This window comes from Lolium rigidum, chromosome 6 (assembly GCF_022539505.1).
Source record: "Lolium rigidum isolate FL_2022 chromosome 6, APGP_CSIRO_Lrig_0.1, whole genome shotgun sequence".
NCBI lineage: Eukaryota > Viridiplantae > Streptophyta > Magnoliopsida > Poales > Poaceae > Lolium > Lolium rigidum.
Window position 1 is genome coordinate 97,155,493 of NC_061513.1, and position 11,257 is coordinate 97,166,749.

The 11,257-nt window shown below is 49.8% G+C and overlaps 1 protein-coding gene across 4 annotated transcripts in view; it reads left to right on the plus strand.

The window, feature by feature from the left end:
• LOC124666798 overlaps positions 1-9,968 on the plus strand; it is a 58,986-nt gene extending 49,018 nt beyond the window's left edge. Inside the window, exons 1-2 of one of the 4 annotated variants that reach the window (XM_047204126.1) lie at positions 6,192-6,259; positions 7,613-9,968. In XM_047204126.1, coding sequence (XP_047060082.1) covers positions 7,704-9,254 — 1,551 coding nt within the window. In that variant the 5' untranslated portion in view covers positions 6,192-6,259; positions 7,613-7,703 and the 3' untranslated portion in view covers positions 9,255-9,968. The other 3 variants (XM_047204127.1, XM_047204123.1, XM_047204124.1) reach the window with 3 other exon arrangements.
• The last annotated feature ends 1,289 nt before the right edge of the window (positions 9,969-11,257 follow it).

The window sequence follows — 11,257 nt, forward strand, 5'->3', positions numbered from 1 at the left end:
CCTGTGCGCCGGAAGCACCACGCCAGCTCTTCGGGCAAACCGAAGGCCATGGCTATTCGGTCACAAGCAGTCCAGCACATCCTGGGTCGGTGCAGTCAAGGCATCGATGCCTACATATTTATTACCCTTTCCCATCTGAAAAGAAGAAATAGCATGTTTCATATAACAAAAGAATGAGCAAGATCTAGAAATGAAGAAATTACATGCTTCACTTATAAACACATCGTTCAAAACAAAACAATGCTTGCATGATACAGCAGCGCTCCTAGCACATATACCTGATGCACATCACCGTACTCGGAAGCAGCACGACCTCATACAAGACAAGGGGAGCTCCTCTAAATTTGTAGATAGAACGTGCTTGCATGATAAACATTTCTTATATAATCTGTTACAGAACATGTAAAAAATCATAGTAAGAATAATTAAATTCACCCCTAATCTCATAGGAAGGATTAAATTTGCTACAGCTACTCCAGTTCACCTTAATCCTGATGACAGAATTATAGTAAGAATAAATTTGCTACAGCTATGAGTGTGAGAGCTCCATGAGTTCGAGTGTAGACAAATTGATATGATAGCCAAAGAATCAGATGCAAATGCTCCTATGCTTCTGGTGTGAAGTTATACAAAACAAATATGTTATCTGTTATTAGAATAATATCTGGTGCAAAGTTATATTCTGAGGAAATACAACAGCGCTGCCAGCACAAATACCTGATGCACGCCACGCCACCGTACTCGGCAGCAGCACGGCCTCATACAAGGCGAGGGGGGCTCCTCTAACATGCTGACCGACACCAAGTCTGCGCCGTTCGGGTACTACGGCGGCAACGGTCGTAGACGGCCATGGCTTGGCCCTTGTTGGTCGCCGATGTAGATGGTGATGTCACCGTTGGGGCGACCAAAGGGCACGACAAAGACGTCGTAGCTGTTGACAAAGATGCCACCAATCCGCGGAGGCGGTGATGAAGCCGGATCCGTGCGGTATACACAGTGTAGTAACACCAACACTATCAGACAACCAGCTTATAGAGTATGATGAATTTCCGTTTCAGCCACACCTGATGAGTTTCCTATAAAATTCACTAAACACACGGCCAGTAATGAGTACATGTAAGTAATGAGTACATGTATGACAGCCGACACATGTACCCAAAAAATATCAAAATGTCTATTGACTTTCCTACTCCTTTGCATATCAGAGACACAAATCAGGTTACTGGATATGATGTTGCTGATTTCAGTTTGTAGCAATGAATACACAGCAGCCGCATCAGGCCATCAGAAAGGCAGGGCACCAAGAAGTGTAGCAGCAAGCAAAACGGGACCAACCAGAAATGAGAAACAGAAAAGCAAGAACGGCGGGAAAAGTTACCTTGCTGGTGAATCTGGGCGGGGCGAGCTGAATCCTGATGGGGAGAGGTGAGTCCAGGCGGCGGAGGCTCGATTGCAGGCGACGGAGGCGCGATTCAGGACGGGGGCGGCACGAATCCGAGCGGTGGCTGTTGTGGATATACTTCATAGGTATACCGTCGACATGGTCCGATTCCGGCAAGCCCGGGTGGCCCACAGATGGTGGTGATGGCTTATGGCCCACCGGGCACCCCAGTTGCTGTTGATCCTAAAGGATGAAGTCCAGCCCAGGATAGGGAAGCCGGATCCCAACCGACCATCGGAGGAAGTCGGATCCGTGAAGGTCCATGTGGAACCCGGATCCATGGAGGCCCAGGAGTAACCCGGATCCATGGAGGCCCAGGAGTAACCCGGATCCATGGAGGCCCAGAAGTAACCCGGATCCATGGAGGCCCATGTGGAACCCGGATCCAGTACGACGTAGGGAGGAAGGCAGATCCTTGACGTACACGGCAAGGCCTTGTACCGTAGTTAGGCGACCTGTAATCCGGCTAGGACTCTCCATGTAAACCCTAGATCCGTGCGCCTTTATAAGCCGGATCCTGGGAGCCCTAGAGGCACGTTCACGTTCACGTTCACGTGCACGTTCGGAACAACCACAACTCATTGTAACAACGCGAAAGCGCCCGGATAATTCCGGACAAGCAGCGGTAGGCCCCTGTCATCGTGCGGGTGTTCCGAAGCCGGGTAACTCGCGTACCACCGTCCCGTGTGCACTCCGCCCTATGGCCCCTACTTCTTCTCCCCCTCGTGAGGATCCCTCCTCCGAGGTACCGTCGATTAGGCAACGACAGTTGGCGCCCACCGTGGGGCCTGTGGCGTCTGGAGGCCGGAACCGGGAGGGTTCCGCCATGGGAAGCTACGACGACACCATCGCTGTGGGGCGCGTCCTCTACGCCGGAAATCTGCCGATCGTCCCTCCGGATGAGTGTTGGATTCCGGCTAGGGCAAACCCCGTCAAGCTCTCCATCGTCCCAATTGGCGGCATACACATCTTCATCGGCGAAACCGTTGATTTCGACGGAAACGCACTGGTAAGTAATGTAGCTACGACCGCCGCCGAGCAGGACGCAGCTGCAAAGATCCGATCCGAGTCGCTGGAGCTTTCCACAGAAGAATCCGCCTTAGACCCGGAAATTTCAAATTCTGGTTTTGGTAGCCGGATCCGCGCCTACGTTTTTGGTAGTCGGACCCGCACCTATGTTTTTGGTTGCCGGATCCGCGCCTACGTTTTTGGTAGTCGGATCCGCACCTATGTTTTTGGTTGCCGGATTCGCGCCTACGTTTTTGGTAGTCGGATCCGCGCCTACGTTTTTGGTAGTCGGATCCGCACCTATTTTTTGTAGCCGGATCCATACCAAAATTTTGGTAGGTGGATCCGCACCTATTTTTTGTAGCCGGATCCATGCCAAAATTTTGGTAGGTGGATCCGCACCTAAATTTTTGGAAGTCGGATCCACACCTAAATTTTGGTAGGTGGATCCGCACCTATTTTTTGTAGCCGGATCCATGCCAAAATTTTTGTAGGTGGATCCGCACCTAAATTTTTGGAAGTCGGATCCACACCTAAATTTTGGTAGGTGGATCCGCACCTACGGGACCACTGCGACAATCAATCTCGCACCGGCTCGTCGGAACGCCGAAGAAAAACCGCCACGACCGACGTTGACTCCGCTCCAAACAGCTAAGTCCCTATTTATATTTCATATTTTAAAATTTTATGATCATGAGATTAAGATTGGTTCACTCATATCCTGAGTCTTTTACCGCTTTCACTGTTGGTCATATCTTTCCCACGATTTGCCTCGCGCTCGTGAAAAACTTTGTACTGTTTTTGCCGCTTAAGGCTCCAAGTACTGCTGCAAAATTTCCGCCTTCGGGCGTTAGCTTGAGTTTTCGGCCTACACGTTTTCTGTTGTTTTATGTGTGGATTCCTTAGTAGTGACATCTCGGTACTTAAAGCCGGCCTCTGTTTCGAGGTTCTTGATTGTTTCGCTATTAAGCGCTATCGCCTCGACGGATGTTCCGTGTTTAAAGTTTGCCGTCTCGCGAAAAGTCAAGCATATAAACCGGAAGAACGGATAAACCAGCACTTGCTTAAAACATATAAATTACATTAACTGTTCAAGATAGTCGAGTTTTTTCCGCCTTGACGAGTTTTATGTTGTTCAACTGCTGCATAGTTTCAGCTTTAAAACATTTGTTCAAAGGCCGTTTTTGTTCCGCCTTACATTTGTTCGTTGAGCATGATCAAAGAAACAATTTAATACAAATATGTTTTTATGTTTATGTATCGGGTACATGACACTTGGACGTACAACAATCTCCCGAGGTTAGGCGGATCCATGGCGTGCACAGCTGGAAAAGCAACTTGAGTCTTGATTCCGCTATGCTTAGCCGGAACCAACCCTCGGGGGCTGCGGTTTGATCTTAGGTGAAAAGTATGTTTCCTTTCGGGTATCAGTGCTGGAAATTTCCGCCTAGATGCTTGGGATTTACGCTATTCCTAAGTCACATATAAAGATAAAGCTACTCTAAGAGCACCAAGCCGGATTTTCACGTAAATTCACCTTGGCGCTCGGGGGCTACACCGATGAAGTTCTCTTTGGAGCAACAGGCCGGAAATTTTCCACCTTGACGCTTGGGGGCTAAGTTTCGAGCATCGAGTCTCCTTGGAGCAAGCCGACTCAACGCTCGGGGGCTACATACATATGGTTATGTCAAGAAAAATTTCAAAGATGGCGAAAATCTGGCTAACTAGTCGGATCCGCACCTAATTTTTTGGTAGTCGGATCCGCACCTATTTTTTGGTAGTCGGATCCGCACCTCATTTTTTGGTAGCCGGATCCGCACCTAATTTTTGGTAGTCGGATCCGCACCTCAATTTTTTGGTAGCCGGATCCGCACCTAATTTTTGGTAGTCGGATCCGCACCTCAATTTTCGGTAGCCGGATCCGCACCTAATCTTTTGTTAGTCGGATCCGCACCTATATTTTGGGTAGTCGGATCCACACCTATATTTTGGCTAGTCAGATCCGAACCTACATTTGGCTAGTCGGATCCATACCGAAGATTACGTTGGATGGTGTCTCCGAAGAATCCGACCATTGGATCATGAAGTTTCCGACCAATACTTGGTTGGAGATACGAAGTTTGGAGTCCTTCAAGATTCTCTATTATTCGTTCCGGCCAAAGGATGAAGATACATGCGCAAGCCGAGCTGGATGGAAGAACGGTGAATCTTGGAGAACTCCGGGAGCTACTTGTTGTGGATATACTTCATAGGTATACCGTCGACATGGTCCGATTCCGGCAAGCCCGGGTGGCCCACGAGATGGTGGTGATGGCTTATGGCCCACCGGGCACCCCGATTGCTTGTTGATCCTAAAGGATGAAGTCCAGCCCAGGATAGGGAAGCCGGATCCCAACCGACCATCGGAGGAAGTCGGATCCGTGAAGGTCCATGTGGAACCCGGATCCATGGAGGCCCAGGAGTAACCCGGATCCATGGAGGCCCAGGAGTAACCCGGATCCATGGAGGCCCGGAGTAACCCGGATCCATGGAGGCCCATGTGGAACCCGGATCCAGGTACGACGTAGGGAGGAAGGCGGATCCTTGACGTACACGGCAAGGCCTTGTACCGTAGTTAGGCGACTCGTAATCCGGCTAGGACTCTCCATGTAAACCCTAGATCCGTGCGCCTTTATAAGCCGGATCCCGGGAGCCCTAGAGGCACGTTCACGTTCACGTTCACGTGCACGTTCGGAACAACCACAACTCATTGTAACAACGCGAAAGCGCCCGGATAATTCCGGACAAGCGGCGGTAGGCCCTGTCATCGTGCGGGTGTTCCGAAGGCCGGGTAACTCGCGTACCACCGTCCCGTGTGCACTCCGCCCTATGGCCCCTACTTCTTCTCCCCCTCGTGAGGATCCCTCCTCCGGGGTACCGTCGATTAGGCAACGACAGTGGCGGCCCGCGATCCAGTTCTTGGCAAGAATGAACAGAGAGAGATAGCTCGGTGGGGGTTAGGGTTTCTAACGCGATTCAAGAGAGGCTCCAATAGAAGATTGAGTTGAGTACCTGCCTCATGGAAGGTGGATCTCGTCAGGAGAGGCTGATCCAATCACGGGCAGCGGGTCCATCGCGTGGGAGCTTCTGTTGTTGCGCTGTGCCATGCCATTTTGTTCGCGTCGCCTCCCTCCGCGTGCTACCGCTAGTCGTGCCGCCGCCGCCGCTGGTCGTTGACGTTCGCGATAACTCTTCGTCTCTTCATTGGTGGCGCTCGGAGACCTTGGCACGCGCGTGAGATTTCGGGGCGGCGCGAGCGGCTGGGAAGGGGAGGGCGGGGTGAGCGGCTGGGAACGAGGGCGGCGTGATAGGAGAGAGAGATGGTGCGGGAGGGGAAAACGAGCGCGGCCCATTTTGGTTCGGCCCATGTTGGCCGCCGCTGGAAAGGGGTGACGACCGACGACCAAAGTAGGGGGAGAAGGGGGAACACGTTCCTTCTTTTTAAGTAGTAGAGATTGATTGTAAAAAAAAATGATACGGAGTATTTTAGATCTAGGTCAGGCCAGCCCCGGCTGTCGGGCCAATATTTCAGTCCCAAGGCTGGTGTTTTCAGGCCGGGCCGGGCTGCCCATGAGCTTTGTGGAAAAAAAAAAAACCGTTCTCGGTCTCGCCGGTCGGTCAACCTGGAACCATGGAGGCGCGACCATGACAGACACATCGGTCTTCGAGGAGGAGAGGTCAGCAAAGATTCCGGCGGCGGAGTGTCGGAGCCCCGGTGGTGCGCGCGCGTGCAGCCCACCACTTCCAGCTCTTCTCCACGATCTTCCCCTAGTAAGTCCACCCCCCTGCTCATCTTGGAGACGCGTGCTCTCTTCCCCGGCAGTCAATCTTATTCTTATGGTGCCGCCGTCAACCCCAGTGCAGTCGATCTCTCTCACGGAGCGCAGGCACGGTGAGGATGACTCGGCCTGGGACTTTGAAGTTCCATCCATGACGTAGGATTAGACCCCACACTAACTAGGCATGTAATGTATCGCCATGACGCCATGCCCCCAAGCTTGACCGGCTGACTTGTTCCATCGGGCCGGCGCAACAAGCACTTTTCTTTTCGAGATTGAGCAAGCAATTGTTCAAGTCCTGTCGGAGTGATGCACTAGTGATGTGTCAATAGTCAAGACTGACTGCTCGAGTAGAAGGTTACAGCGATGTTCCGGCGAACCCCAAGTCCTTCGCTCACAAGGAAAGATTTTGTTCCAGTTGTTTGAGTCAAATACCACACCAGGTAGTTGGTGCCGTTCGTCAAGATCCGGGGTCCTGTTTAGCTACCTGCCTGCCGGCCGGCCGGCTGCCGCTTTCCCCTATTTCATCTCCTCTGCAGCACTAGTTCTGTAGTTCATCACAATTTCAGAAGCCAGTGGTTTCCCCCTTCATTAAATTGTACCCAGGGTTGTCGGAGCCTGGTGTGCTCTGAATTCGGTTGATCAAGTGAGCAGTTTTTTGTCCAGTTCCTGCGGGCTCGAGATTTTCTTCGATTGGTGTCTCCTCTCCATCTGAGAGGTATGTTCAGTTCTGACACAGTGCTGAGAGCTCCCGCACTGTGCGGGGTCTGGGGAAGGTGTTAGTGGCAAGCCTTACCATCACAAAGTGCAATGTGAGGAGACCGCGACTCGAACCTGGGACCTCTCGGTCACAGGCGGTGAGGCTCTACCGCTGCACCAGGCTCGCCCTTCAAGTTTCACAAGAGGAAATATCTGTTTTGATCAAGTGATCTCATACATGTTGGCTATTTTCCTATATTATTGCAGAACACAAATTAAATTGAATATGGTTTCCTCATAATCAGGATATTTCTTTCGCACTTCTCGATCATACTAGGTTTAATTGACTTAAATGAAAGAAGCCTAGTGGCCAGTGGACATGATGATATACATACTAGTACATGCCTTCTGGTTAACATTTGAGATGTGACACCTGAACAATCTGTGTGGTGCAACTATAGTTTTGGAGAACTTGATACATGTTATTGCGTTTATATCAAAATTTTCATATCCTAATTCATAAGCATATACTTGCTAAAAAAATTCATAAGCATATTTGTGGTTCCACTAGTATGCACTCGTCCTACTTAAAGTCTGAAATCCATGATTCAATTGTAACCCTCTTTTGTTTTCAATTTGATAGCAGAATGCTGCAATTCCTTTGAGCCACAGCTTGAAGATCATCATCCTCTGTCCTTAGGCAGCCAAAAATACAAAGTTCAGTCACACATAACAAAATGAGTCACAATATTACCAAGGATGATATAGAATACGTACCATGTTCAGATGCAAATTCACCAATTTTGACTGAATATCACATCACGGTTCCTGCTCTACATGACGGACTAATGCAAAGGGAAGATCATCATGAGAGACGGCTTCTTGATTTCCTCAAAGCAACTCCTTCAGTGCAATGGTTAAAGGAAATCAACCTTTATGCGCCACTGGAAAATTTTAAGCTACCATCGATAGGCATCCACCGCTATCTCCATGTTCACTTCGTCAGAAGAATCGAGTTGAGCTCACTCTTCACCATTTGCAAGAACCATCTCAAGCATCCTCTGAACATTGCTCTTCTCATCTGGCTGCTCTGTGTTGCCGCTGCCGGTGCCATGTTAGGACTGCTCCTGCTAGGATTGTTGAACGAGGCATTTCCTTCCAAGGCCTTGAGAGACCACTGGATAGAGATCGACAACCAAATCCTCAACGCCCTCTTCACTCTCATGAGCATATACCAGCATCCCAGCTTCATCCACCACCTGGTTCTCCTCTGCCGGTGGAGGCCAGAGGACGTCGCCGACCTTAGAAAGGTTTACTGCAAGAATGGCACCCAGCGGCCTAATGAGCGAGCACACATATCCTTCGTGGTGGCCCTCCTCCACATCACTTGCATCTCTCAGTACGTTGACTGTAGCCTGTACTGGGGCTTCCCCAGCAGATCGCGTTCCGAGTTCGCCGATAACTTCTTCTTCATCCTCGGAGTCGCTGCGCCTGTTGTTGCGGGAGTGTACACCGTGTACAGCCCTCTAGGCAGAGATGTCGACGATGCTGCCTCCTGTGAAGAAACCAAGCATCCTTACACAACAGAAGTCGAATATGCCGAAGCAAGAACAGTGGTCGGCAACCCGATGTGGGCAGGGGAGCTGCTCGACTGCAGCGAGGATCCCACGGCGTGCTACCTATCGTTCTTGTGCACATTCTGCGTGTTCGGCTGGAACATGGAGCGGCTTGGGCTGGGCAACATGTACGTGCACACCGTCATGTTCCTGCTACTGTGCGTCGCGCCGTTCTGGGTGTTCAACATCACGGCACTCAACATTCACGACTACGTGCTCAGCGACGCCTTCGGTGCTGCAGGGATCGTCCTGTGCTTCTTTGGGCTTCTGTACGGGGGTTTCTGGAGGATCCAGATGAGGAAGAAGCTCGGGCTGCCCAGAAGCAGGTGGTGCTGCGGCTCAGCGTCACTGACGGACTATGTGCAGTGGCTGTTCTGCTGGCCATGCGCGCTCGCGCAGGAGGTCCGCACGGCGAACCTGTACAACGTGGAGGATGGTAGTTTCTACGCGAAACTGGTGGACGGTGGTGATCCAGAGAGTGGACCGGCATCGATGGTTGCGCCAGAAGTGCCGGTCTCGTTTGGAGTGCGAGAGGGGAACCACGTTGTTGTCAAACTGGCGATGGAAGGCAAAATGATACCACCCGTCCAACCGGTGGTAGAGTGTGGACGGCAGAGGCAAGCTGGTGATGAAGAAATTGTGGCAAATGGTAGCAGCCAGCTAAAAAGTTGACCCACAGCTGTTGGATGGTGACTGATGTTGTATAGTATGCGGAAGCTGACGAATAGATCTTCCTTTTTTGGGATTGATGTCATCATTTGACATTCTTATGCTCTTGGTTTGTCATGTTCTCTTTTAGGACTGTAGGTCGTTAGTCATTAGTTAGTCCATTTCTGATCAGGTCAGCTACTGGAACACTAACAGGTATCATCTACTCATCTTTTCGTGTTCCTTTTTATAAGAGAAAAAAAAGCCTCGTATGATTACTATGAGGCTCTTACTATGATAATTATGAAATATTAAATCACCATGTTGATGCCAGAAAGTAAGAACTGACTAGTGTCGTGTTTAAGCCTCCGACTGAAGAATAGTGCACTAGGTTAGGCCGTGTATACCAGTAACTTCAGAAGGAATTAGCTGGAACCAGTTCAAAAGGAGATTCTTACTCATGTATCTGGTAGACTTCGGCAATCTGTGGCCCTTTCCAAGTGTGAAATGCCTGCCTCTTTGAAGACAGCTTTAAAGTGAACCAATACTATGTGCTTTATCATTCACGGTGGAGAACAAAAGTTGCCGTTGCTTGCAGAAAAGTGAAAGGTACAGTTGTAGTATATAAGCTTCAGGATACAGAGACATAGCCATCTCTACTTCAGAGCTGCCTGAGAAGTGGTGGCTGCACCTGCACAGTACCTAGTAGGGTCCTGTTCTACTCGCTCGGAAGCCATGGCTGTAAGTTACTACTACTCAGTTCTTCTGTTCATGCAACAGTATATTTGTATCTGAAGTTCTGAATTGTTGTACAACTAGAAGCAGATCATCCGTATCCTTCTCTACAGCTTGAGCCTGAAAGTGTATTCACATGGCAACTGCAGGTAGTGGAGTTGAAGGTTGGGATGCACTGCGACAGATGCATCAAGTCGATCAAGAAGGCGATCAAGACGATCGATGGTAGGGAGGCCTTTGATCCACTCAATAGTCGATACAAACAGTCACTTTCCACACCTGCATATATATAATTAACGAGGCTTATGGCTTACGTGCAGATATGGAGAGTTCCCAACTCGAGAAGGAGACGAACAAGGTCACAGTGACAGGAAACATTACCCCAGAGGAAGTGGTCAAGGCTCTGCAGAAGATCGGGAAGACGGTATCCTACTGGGGTGAAGAGTGAAGACTAGAGCACAGGGGAAGTGGTGAAGGCGATTGCAAAACATGAAGACGGTGACATGCTGGTGGTGAAGAGCAGAGCGCATGATAGTTAGCTAGGTATTACAGTATTAGCTCGTGTGTTACCATGAGATTCAGAAGCTACTTACACGCACCCCATATCGAGTAATTTTTGGTGAGTTTCTGTGAAATGGGTTAGCTGCCCCATAGTGCTTGTTGAATCGATGGGAACATCATGAACCCAGCTTTCGCACGTTTTTGAGGGGAAATTAATAATGGGTATGAAGTACGATGTATCTGTCGTCCGGATTCAGGACACAGCTACACGAGGGTGACTGTGTTATCCTGTCACTTGTTGGGACTGTTTCAGTTCTCATCTTTACAATATATACATACTGCTGGTTGATTGATACTAGTATCTCTTTGGTGGCTGCCTCGAACCATGCCACTCCTTATCTATTCAGCAAGTTGCATGGTAGCAGCAACGTTGGCCCTTCCAGCACCTCCCACATCGATCCAGCTATCCGAGTCAAAGAAAGGCGGATCGAACGGGTTTGAGTTTTGAGGGGAATCAAATCCCATACAAGCCAAAATCCCTCCTGCTCCTAATACTTTTCAAACCACTCCAATCCACTTTAAAAGTGGATAACCCGAACATGGCCTGGTGGAGATCAAATCCATTTGTAACCTGTTAACCTGTATGGCCATTTTTCAATTTCATCCGTTGAAACTTTTGGTTGCTTTGGCTAGTAAAGGAACCAGTGGTCGGATCCAGGTACGGTGAGGACATATATGGTAACAGGAGCACCTTGCACGGAGACAAGAAGCCATGAATTAGCGCCAAAACA